At 61.1% G+C, this 10,972-nt stretch overlaps 1 protein-coding gene across 5 annotated transcripts; it reads left to right on the top strand.

Annotated features, from left to right (window-relative positions):
- The first annotated feature begins 42 nt into the window (after window positions 1-42).
- FTCDNL1 (formiminotransferase cyclodeaminase N-terminal like) lies at window positions 43-7,916 on the top strand. Of its 5 annotated transcripts, XM_078604100.1 has the most exons (8): window positions 43-774; window positions 1,659-1,770; window positions 2,120-2,215; window positions 2,529-2,684; window positions 2,989-3,189; window positions 3,542-3,735; window positions 4,973-5,046; window positions 6,097-6,418. In XM_078604100.1, the coding sequence occupies exons 2-8, from the start codon at window positions 1,665-1,667 to the stop codon at window positions 6,281-6,283; spliced, it is 1,014 nt and encodes a 337-aa protein (XP_078460226.1). In that variant the 5' UTR covers window positions 43-774; window positions 1,659-1,664; the 3' UTR covers window positions 6,284-6,418. The 5 variants fall into 5 exon arrangements, with proteins under 5 accessions (XP_078460226.1, XP_078460222.1, XP_078460224.1 ...); XM_078604096.1 differs by lacking the exon at window positions 4,973-5,046 and having other exon boundaries at window positions 46-774; window positions 6,097-7,916; XM_078604098.1 differs by lacking the exon at window positions 4,973-5,046 and having other exon boundaries at window positions 46-734; window positions 6,097-7,916.
- The last annotated feature ends 3,056 nt before the right edge of the window (window positions 7,917-10,972 follow it).

Consider the following 10,972-nt stretch of genomic DNA (forward strand, 5'->3'; position numbering starts at 1 on the left):
CCCCACAAGCCCCACCCCTCCCCCACAAGCCCCACCCCTCCCCCACAAGCCCCGCCCCCATGGCAGAGGCACGTGACCAAGTGAGCCCCTTTAACCTCACCCTGACCGCGTGCGCAAGAGCTCACCCACCACTGACTACTCACGCACCCACTACTCACCCACTACTCACTCACCCACCCACTACTCACTCACCCACCACTCACTCACCCACCCACCACTCACTCACTACTCACCCACCACTCACTCACTGCTCACCCACCACTCACTACTCACTCACCACTCACCCACCACTCATTCACCCACTCACTACTCACTCACCCACTCACTACCCACTCACCCACTACTCACTCACATACTCACCCACACACACACTCACCCACTCACTACTCACTACCCACTCACTCACTCACTGCTCACTCGCCCACTACTCACTCACCCACTCACTACCCACTCACATACTCACCCACACACACACTCACCCACTCACTACCCACTCACTCACTCACTGCTCACTCGCCCTGCTCTCTGCCCACCCGCCAAGAAGCTCGCCGACTTGTGAACTCGCTCATCAAGTCGCCCACCAAGTGGCACTCTGCGAGTCTCCGTCACGCGCCGCTGTTCTCGGCTTGGCGCGTGACGACGACGACGGCGGCAGCAGCAGCTCTGCCGTGTGGCAGGGGTCTCGGGGCAAGTCGAGAGGTTTGCCGCTGCCGCTGCTGCCACGACGAGCGTGAGTGAGTGAGAGGGCTTCAGCAGACAGAGTTCCTCCTGCAGGTTCGGTATTCCTCCTCCGTCGAAGTAGCGCAGAGCACCACGTGGCTCGCGGCGTGGGCTGCGTGGGCTGCGTGGGCACGCTCGCACTCCTCTGCCCGTTTCTAAATGTCCAAGAATGACTGAGTCGTGGCGTGTCGGCCTGGTGGTGTTCTCGTGCGGGCCATGGCTCCAGCGGTGGCTTCGAGGAGGAGGAGGAATGCCACTGAAGCCCGTCTGTCAGTCCACTGCTGGATGAAGGCCTCCCACGCCGGTGGTATTCTGTTAGAGGGTCATATAGCCCCTGACCATACTTCACCACACTCCTCACCACTATCTCTCACCCACACTCCTCACCACTATCTCTCACCCCACTCCTCACCCCCATCTCTCACCCCCACTCCTCACCACTATCTCTCACCCCCACTCACCCTATCGCTCACCCCCACTCCTCACCCCCAATCCTCACCCCTATCTCTCACCCGTATCTCTCACCCCTATCTCTCACCCCCACTCCTCACCCCTATCTCTCACCCCCACTCCTCACCCCTATCTCTCACCCCCAATACTCACCCTATCTCTCACCCCCAATACTCACCCTATCTCTCACCCCACTCACCCAAACTCTCACCCCCACTCCTCACCACTATCTCTCACCCGCACTCCGACCAGGTGGTTGACCCAGCCCATCAGCCCTCCCTCTGGGGTCTTTAAAATGAGTAACACTTTGTGTGGAAGTCGAACCGTGTTTGTCCTGTGGAGATAACCCCCCGCCACAGGAATGTGGAGCGTCCAACGGTGGCCCAGGAGATGAGAGGAGGGGGCCGTCTCGCCTTGAGCGGCTTTCAGCTGCAGTCTCCTCCCCTCGCCCCCCGTGCCCCCCCCGTGCCCCCCCCGTGCCCCCCCAGGCCGTCATGCCCCGTCCCCTGCGTCTCGCCGCTTCTCTGCTGAACGTGTCGGGGGCGCGGGACCCCAAAGTCGTGGAGGCTGTGGCCTGGGCCGCTCTGCGGACTCCTCACGGTAGGGGCGCGGGGTGGGGTTGGTGGGTCGTACCGGGATGGGAACGGTCTATTTATACCCTCAACAATTTAAGAGGACACCTTGTTTTGGCTTTGTCAAGTACACGTTACTTTAGACGTAGAATAATGCAAATCGCATTGCAATCAAAACATTCTATTTAACTGGCTTAGGCACACTTGAAAGATGCTCACCAGGCCTGCTGAGACAAGGTGTTGGGTGGCAGTCTTTCTTGCTTCTGATGCCCCGTATTGGGCCATCGAGTCAGCAACTCCCAGATCCTGGGGGGCAAAGATTCTTGAATCTGTGGCCCACGCCGCGTGTCTCCTGTGGCCCACCCCGCGTGCGTCAGGACGCCTCTTCCCCAATGCCACCGTGCTGAACGTGTTCGCTGACCCGGAGTACAACCGTTCCGTCATCACGGTCGTGGCTCCGGTGGAGACGCTGGGTATGTTGGTATTATTATTTTCATTCTGCTTGTTTACCTAGGAAATCCTCACCGAGTCTCATGGATAACGCGATCTCTCTATCGTCCACTGTGAAGTAGACGGCGTGTATTTTCACGCGGTGTTGATGTGCAGTGTGGTGGAGTGGGGCGCGTCACATAGACGCGTGGTGGTGGTAAAATTAATGAATGAGCAAGTTAAGCGAATGCAGATCACAAGCGTGAACTGTGCTTGTCCCAGGGAGGGCCATATAACGGCAAGAATAGAGGAACCTCCACCCCCCTCACTCCCCACCTCTCGTCCGCCCCCCCACAGGTGAATCCCTGGTAAGCGCGTGCGTGCGCGCGTGCGCCCTCATCGACGTGTCGGCGCACAGCGGCGGGCACCCGTGCCTCGGCTCTGTGGACCTGGTCCCCGTGCACCCGCTCAGCGACTCCGTCGGGCTGCACGAGTGCGGACGTGTCGCCCAGGGTACGCGGGGTCACGGGGAGGGCACAGGGCGGTCACGGGGAGGTTATGAGAAGTACATGTGTTCGGCCATCTGTCTCTGTCTGCCCAGGGGTTCGTGTCTCACTGAAAGTCTCCGGGCCCCTCGTAGACTGGCGTCGGTGGCAGGTGACTTGTCGCCACAGCCGTAGCACACAGACTTGAAGCGATGCGGTGCTGGGCACGGAAATAGAGCCGTGTGACCCGGTGTGACCCTCCTGAGATGAGGCCCTGCATCCGTCCGTCTCTCCACGTGTTCCCCCATCCTCCTGCCCGGCCGTGCGCGTAGCCATGGCGCGGGAGTTGACGCTGCAGGTGCCGGGCGCGTCCGCGTTCCTCTTCGGCTGGGCCGACGAGCCCGGCCGCCGGAGTCTGGTGTCGCGCCGGCGCGAGTGGGCCTGGTACGGGGGCCCCGGCCAAACCGCCGGCGAGGTCACCCCGCCCATCCCGGACGTGGGGCCCATGCCGGGCCCTCGCTACGGCATCGCCGGTGAGTTCCTCCCCGCGCTTCAGGCGCGTTGGGGATTACCGCGTTCCCACCCGCGGGTACGGTCGGTTGCAGCCGGTGGCATCACGTGGTAGGCACGGCACCCGTTGCGAGGCACGAATTGGGCCACCTCCCCCACTCTCCAATTTTCCTTCTCCGGTTCATGGGCACCAGTGCGGTCACGGTGCCTGCTCGCAGAACCTGCTCGTGGCTGCTAGGCTGGATGCTCGGCGTAAGTGTTCGTGGCCATTTTACTTGGGGTAGGGCTAAAATAGCAGCTCTGCCAAACTATCCCCGCTGCCTCGTCGGCGCCTTGCCAGTATGTGCGTCTGCCGTCCACGTGTGACGCTCGCAGGTGTGGGCGCGACGCCGTACGTGATGAACTGCAACGTGACAATCGACTCGACCGACCTGAGGCTGGGCCGCCGTATCGCGCGCGCCCTGCGGGCCTCCAGCCCGGGCGGCCTCCCCGGCGTGGAAGCCATGGCCTTCCCTCACGAGGGCCGCGTCGAGGTGGCCTGCAACGTGCGCCGCTTCGACCCGCTCCAGGTGTGACCCAGCAGGAGCCGTGCGGCGGGGCACGCGCTCGGGGGCCGCTGGGGTGCGCCCCGCGCCACCAACCGTCCCTTTGGCCCAGTCAGGTTCACCGTCCTTGGCGTCGAGTGTCACCGTAACGGTGGCACTCGACGCCGCGGCCCCACTGCCGCCTTCCCGGATCCGAGAGGAGCTGAAGCCGGGCCCGAGTTCTTGCCCAGCGTCGGGGTGGCACAAGGACGGCCGCGATTTAGCGATGCTACGATTTGTTGACCAGTGCAAGGTACCACGATAATCGTATCTCACGGGGCTCCTGCAGCACAGAAGTCGGGTCCGCTCAGCACCGGGTCCCATCACCGTCGCCGCTCTCGCTCGCACACCTCCCCGTGGCCGCATGCCGACGTCCTCCGGCCATGGGGCCCCCCGGTGCCTTTGCGGCGCCTGCACACGTGATCGCTGTGCCGCTGCACACGTGATCGCTGTGCCGCTGCACACGTGATCGCTGCGCCGCTGCACACGTGATCGCTGCGCCGCTGCACACGTGATCGCTGCGCCGCTGCACACGTGATCGCTGCGCAGCTGCACACGTGATCGCTGCGCCGCTGCACACGTGATCGCTGCGCCGCTGCACACGTGATCGCTGCGCCGCTGCACACGTGATCGCTGCGCAGCTGCACACGTGATCGCTGCGCCGCTGCACACTTGATCGCTGCGCCGCTGCACACTTGATCGCTGCGCCGCTGCACACGTGATCGCTGCGCCGCTGCACACGTGATCGCTGCGCCGCTGCACACGTGATCGCTGCGCGGCTGCACACGTGATCGCTGCGCCGCTGCACACGTGATCGCTGCGCCGCTGCACACGTGATCGCTGCGCCGCTGCACACGTGATCGCTGCGCCGCTGCACACGTGATCGCTGCGCCGCTGCACACTTGATCGCTGCGCCGCTGCACACGTGATCGCTGCGCCGCTGCACGTCAGTGAGCATTCACTGATGTCGGTTACTGGGATTCCAGTAAGAAGTAGGAGAACTCGATCGGCTTGAGTTCTTGTACAGGTGCAGCCCTTTTACCAATCCACTGCTGGATGAGGGCCTCCCCGTGACGTGCGGGCCACGCGAGGTTTGGTCCCCGCTTCGTCACGCTGGTCAGTGCGGGATGGCGAAGTGGAGACTCGGCACAGGTTCGGGTTATCGTTCGCCGCTGACCATTAAACTATCGACCTCGATGTAAACACGTGCCGTGTGCGTTAGGAGGAAGAGGACGACGCACGTGGAGCCATGCGCGGCGCCGACGGCGGCGCCAGCGATCACGTGCCGGCTTCGCGGTACGAGGGGCGCCACAGATCCAATGCCGGAGAGAGACGCGTGGTTTTGTTGCCACCAAATTCACCACCTTGAGCCGATTGTCGAGGCTCTCAAGGAGGCGTTGCCGGCAGCTTCACTGTGAGAGCGTTGGCGTCATGAGAGGTCACTCCACTGGGGGGCAGTACGAGCCTCGCACAGATTCCAGAGCCCCCATTCACAGCAGCGGGAGCGTCTGGCAGCAGTGGTGAACCCAAGGGGTGGGGGGGGCCAAGGGCGATCCCACCCACCCTGATCCCCTGAGATCCCGTATTGTATTTATATTTACCAGAGAATTAACGTTTAATCTTGTTTCCATTCATTTAGGGGCGAGTCTTTAAAAAGCGTTACATTCGGGACGGCTCTTCCCCTCTGGGGAAGTTTCTAGATCCGGCTGGGACTGACGTGACAACAAGAGGGGCTGGAAGTTTTCATTGGCAGGGGTCAGCTCTGCCGTGGGTCTCCCTCAGAACCATTCCTGTATAGACCCCCGCACTCCGGCATTCCACGATGCAGCTGCAACGACTTCGTGTTTTGTACTACTTGTCGTGTACATTTTCCTAAATTTTTTTGCAATTCAAATCCAACACGTTCTGTGCATGGTGCGGACTGGAAACAGACCGAGCAGCGCCCAGGCGCGGCTTTACATTTACTGGTGTCATGGCATGACACGAAGGATCCATTTGGATCTAAAGCGACCTCTGGTCTGCGCAGCATGAGGGCAGCATTCTCCCACCGACCCTGCTCCAGAGTAATGCTCGTCGCGTCACGCTCAAACCAAAATATTGATACAGTGAGTTCTGGAATTTAGTCCGATAGTTGTTTTGTGCAGCCATTGGTGACTGGGCTATGACCATCACGTCGCTACGATTGAGAACCCGGTTCAATCAAGAGTGGGCGGCTGAAATCGGGATTTGAGCCCAGGATCTGAGCTGCGCCAGTTGAGTGCCCCGAGCTCCGAGCCACCCCGGCCGCCTCCACGATTTTGCAGAATCTGATCACCGCCGCTCCTCCCTGCACCGCTGTCACCGCAGCTTCGAGTACACGGAGCCGGCGCGGGTGGAGGCGCGCGTGCGGGAGCTGGCGGCGGGCGCCGGCGTGGGGCTGGTGGGCACGGCACTCGTGGGCTTCATGCCGGGCCGCTGCCTCCGCCTGGCCGAGGAGGCCATCGCCGCCGGCGTGCCCGACTTCTGGCGGCGGCGCGAGGAGCGCCGCGTGTGAAGCCGCCGGCGTGTTTCCCAGCGGCACCCAAGGTGTACTCGGACTGCCGTGGTCGGAGGACACTTTTACAATCCGCGACGGTGCTGAAGGCGCAGCCCCGCAATTGCTCGCTCAAGCGCCGGCGGAAGGGCCTTCACGAGGGGGATCTCTTGAGCGTATTTGGCCTACTCTTCCACGCTGGAGGAAGTGGGTCAACTCGGTCACCACACGTGACCTGCCGATCAACTGTCTGCAAGCTGTACCCAGAAACTAAATCCACGTGCACATTAACACAGCGCACATTAACATAGTGCACCCAGAAACAATGGCATGGACCCTGGTGCAAGGCTCCCAGTCCAATTCTCTTTCTCCTTGTCCACTGGCTCGTTGGCCACTCCGGTCCTTGGGTTCCAGTGCAGTTGGACCAACTTGGCCGCATTCCCTCCTTGGGCTGCCACTCCATTATTGGTCTCGGCCACCGGCCACTTCACGCTCTAAACAGTCCATATGTCGCCTCTGAACTTGCGTGTCATCCCGAACTCATTGTGTGTTCCTCTTCTGGTCTCTCCGTGTAATTCCAACCTTGCCACCTCTCAATGAACTCGACCACATTTTCAGGCGGCTCAACCGAGACACGTGGTGACCTGGCAGTGCCGCACTTCTCCCCCCCCCCCCTCTCACGAGTCCAGCACGACGCCGAAGCACTTTAAAGCGTAGACCAAATCTCCAATTCACACAAATGATTCGTTGGGGACTTGAGACAGACTTTCTGAAACCACCGGGACCCCCTTTGGATCTGTACCGGTCACGCGGGGGGCGGCAGCAGCAGCTTGTGGTGGCTGCAGTCGCCGCGCTCCGCCCCGCACGGTTCGCACGGAGGAGCAGCTCCCTGGCATGGTGGCGAGCGCCATGGTGATCGGCGATAAATAAATAAATAACTACCAGCCACTGCTCGCTCGCTTGAGCGGCCGTATTCATATTCGGCGCAGCTGCTGAAATATTTAAGGAACCGGCTGGGTACGACGAGGTGGGGGTGGGCGTGAGGGGGGGGGGGGCGCGCCGTGGGGGGCGCGCGATCAATAATTTAGACGGCGCTCACGTGACGAGGGCACGGCCACGACTCGTCGTGAGCCACGCGGCGCGTCACTCACGCCGCCTCTCATCCCTCCCCCCGCCTCTTCCCCGCACCGATCTCAATCCCCCCCCACCATGCCCGGTGATTTCGCACCGTGGGGGGTCTCGTCCTGGCCTGTGGGGGGTCTCGTCCTGGTCTGTGGGGGGTGGGAGGGAACCTGAGATGAGAATTCTACCTCGCACTCCGAGCGGGGCCCCCACCACGGGATGGAGAGATTTCTTGCGGTACTCGTCTGGTCGGAGGTTGTGAGCGGGTTGTGGAAATTCCACGTTCCCATGGTGGGAATCGAGAAGTGTCGATGATGAATATCGTCGGCGACGCTGTTGGCGGAGGGCGGGGAATGAATGGGCTTCGGCTCCCTCTGCACACCGCGCTGTTTATCGACCGCCGCCCGTGTCGAGAAAGCGCTGCTGCCAGCAGCTTGTTTCAGAGATTCTGGCCCAGGCCGTGTGTCCTCGGCTGCCCGACGCGACTTCCACCTCCGTTGATCAAATCAATAAATGAATCATTCCTCCTCTAGTTCACGGCCAGGTGGTGCTCGATTGTACAGACGTCGCATCGCCGTCGCAGAGTTCACTCGGCGATGCCATCGGAGTTCACTCGGTGCGGAGGCATGGAGGGAGCACGAGTCGCCACGTGGGGGCCTGAGGGCCGCGCTGTTTTGCGAGACGCTGGCACGCCGAGTTCACGAGGTCAACTTTGTTGACAATTCCCGCTCGTTTCGCGCTGGCCAAGGAATTTGTACTTTTGGTTAAAAATCCGTAACTGCCGAAAAAAACCCGAATTCGAATCATTGATCCCTGCAGGCGAGTTCCAGTGGGGTCCCCATAGCCGGGTTAGTTTTTGTCCTTCCCCGCACCTCCGATGATCACGGTTGGTTACGTACGGCGCTAAAGAAGTTCAACATACGTACACACAAGCCCTCTGCAGGTAAGGCGCGGCTCGCACAGGCCGATGGCGACAGCGACATTGATGACTGCTCACTGACGAGTCCTAATGGAGACGAAGCCGGTCTACAGTCGTGTCTGTTTCACCGCTTCCTGTTGTGGGAATGACCGCAACCTCTCAGCTCCTTAGGTTAGTGGTCTTCATGACAAAATGGCCACAAATGAAGTTCTATCGAGTTGGTGGTGTGGACAAGGCGGAGAGCTGTCGCACAGGCAACGCTGCCCACCTCGTGCACGGAGTCCTCTCCGAGTCGGCGTCGCCCAGCCGCCTTGCGTGCGATGTCCACGCCTCGGAGTCACCGTCCCTTGGGATTCGCAGGCTTCGGTCTTGGACCGGTGCTGTGGTTGGGACTGCGGACTTCAGCGCTGGGGAGAGAAAGGCGGCCGGGCTCTAGTTCTGGCCACACCATCCCTTTCGTGACGCCGTGCCGGCCTGAATACTCGCCAGTAGCACCTTCACTAACTACTTGCTTGCGTCTGCATTTGTGTGCGCGCGTGTGCTTCCGTCGTACGCTCACATTAGATTGTAACAATCACACAGTGCAATCTAACACGCAGCGCAGCGGTCCCCACGAGGCTGGGACCCGGAGCGCGCCGGGCCGGGCCCCGGGCCGTGGTGGCCACGCGTCCACGGCAGCCGCGCCCTGCCCCGAGGTCGGCCCCGGCCCCGCGCCGCCGCCACCGCCGCCGATGGTGGTGGTGGTGCCCCAGGGCTCTGGTGAGATCGGCGGAGGCGTCCCCCCGGGAGACGTGGGCGCGAAGAGGCGCGAGGTGTCGCCACCGCCGCAGATGCCGCTCGACGTCGCAGCTCGGCGACGACGACGACGTCGTCGTCGTCGTTGTTGTTGTTGATGATGATGTCCTCGCGAACTTATCGGCGCCTCCAGCCCTGCTGGCAGCAGCAACAGGATGAGAAGTCCCCGCGCGTGGCTGCTGGCTCATTCTCCATCACGAGCGCCTTGCCGACTGTGGCGTCATCAGTAACAGCAGCAGCAGCAGCCGTGCTCTATCCACTGCTGGGTGAAAGCGCCCCCAATCCGTCGCCATTCCTCGCCGCCTTGCGATGCAACGACTCTTGAGCAGCTCCCGCACACGAACCGGTCCCACGGCTCCATCGTCTCCGTGGCGCGTGCCTGTCCACGTGGTCGGGGGGCACAGCTGGCAGTAGTGGTGGTAGTGGTGGTGGTGCATCAGCCGGTCAACTCGGTCACCCCATGGCACCTCGGTCTGTCCCCGTAATCTCATGTCAAAGAGCCTTCCGCACGTAACGTGACGGCCACAAAACGCACCTAGCTTGGCACACGCGCTGGGGTGAGGTCACACCTTGTGTGGTATGGCGGCTGTTGTATGTCTGTGAGCGTGTCCACTCGGATTTAAATGGGTACCTTGTACAGTGGGGAGACAAAGGTGGCCTGGCGTTGTTCCTGCCGCATCACCCCTTGTGCACTGTGCTGGCCTTCAATAATCGCTCTCTCACAGCACTCGCCCCAACAGTCTATAAAGGCTGCACGGGGGGCTCTTTGGCTTTTGTGTGTGGGTGTGAGTGAGTGGGTAGGTGAGACTCTGGAGTGAGTGGTGAGCGAGTGAATGGGGTGAATGTAATTTCGGGTGAATGAGGCGGCAGTGTTAAGTGGAGGGTGAGTGGAGAGTAATAGGTTGAGTGGAGGGTGAGTGGGATGAGTGCGGGTGGAGGGTGAGTGGGGGTGAGTGGGGGTGAGTGTGGGAACTCTCGCCAGCCCAGGACACTTTAGCCCTCATTACGGATTGTGTCTGTGTGTGTATGAAGTCAAAAACAGAAAATGGCACGAGAGAAAAAACACACGAAACCGATAATTACCGCCTTGAATCGTGATTTATGGCGCTGTAATCCGGATAATAAGGCAGTGCTGACGCCAGACATCTGTCGCGGGCACATCACCACCCTCCCTCGCCACCACCAACCACCACCATCATCATCATCCGTATCATACCCGCATCACCACCCTCCCTCGCCACCACCAACCACCACCATCATCAGCTGTATATTACCCGCATCACCACCCTCCCTCGCCACCACCACCATCATCATCATCCGTATCTTACCCGCATCACCACCCTCCCTCGCCACCACCAGCCACCACCATCATCAGCCGTATATTACCCGCATCACCACCCTCCCTCGCCACCACCACCATCATCATCATCCGTATATTACCCGCATCACCACCCTCCCCTCTCTTGCCTCACCTCCATCATCATCATTGATCTTACCCGCATCATGACCCCCCCCCCTTCTCTTGCCTAACCTCCATCATAATTATCGCCACCCTCCCACCATCGCCAACGCCCTCACCCACTCAACCTCTCACCCAGCCACTCTCCACCCCACTCACCAACTCACCCAGCCATTCACCAACTCACCCAGCCACTCTTCACCCCACTCACCAACTCACCCAGCCACTCACCAACTCACTCACCAACTCAGCCAGCCACTCACCAACCCCACTCACCAACTCAGCCACTCTCCACCCCACTCACCAACTCACCCAGCCACTCACCAACTCACCCAGCCACTCTTCACCCCACTCACCAACTCTCCACCCCACTCACCAACTCACCCACCATTCCACCCCACTCACCAACTCAGCC

Source organism: Lampetra planeri, chromosome 21 (assembly GCF_965212315.1).
Source record: "Lampetra planeri chromosome 21, kcLamPlan1.2.h2, whole genome shotgun sequence".
In the NCBI taxonomy this organism is placed as follows: Eukaryota; Metazoa; Chordata; class Hyperoartia; order Petromyzontiformes; family Petromyzontidae; genus Lampetra; species Lampetra planeri.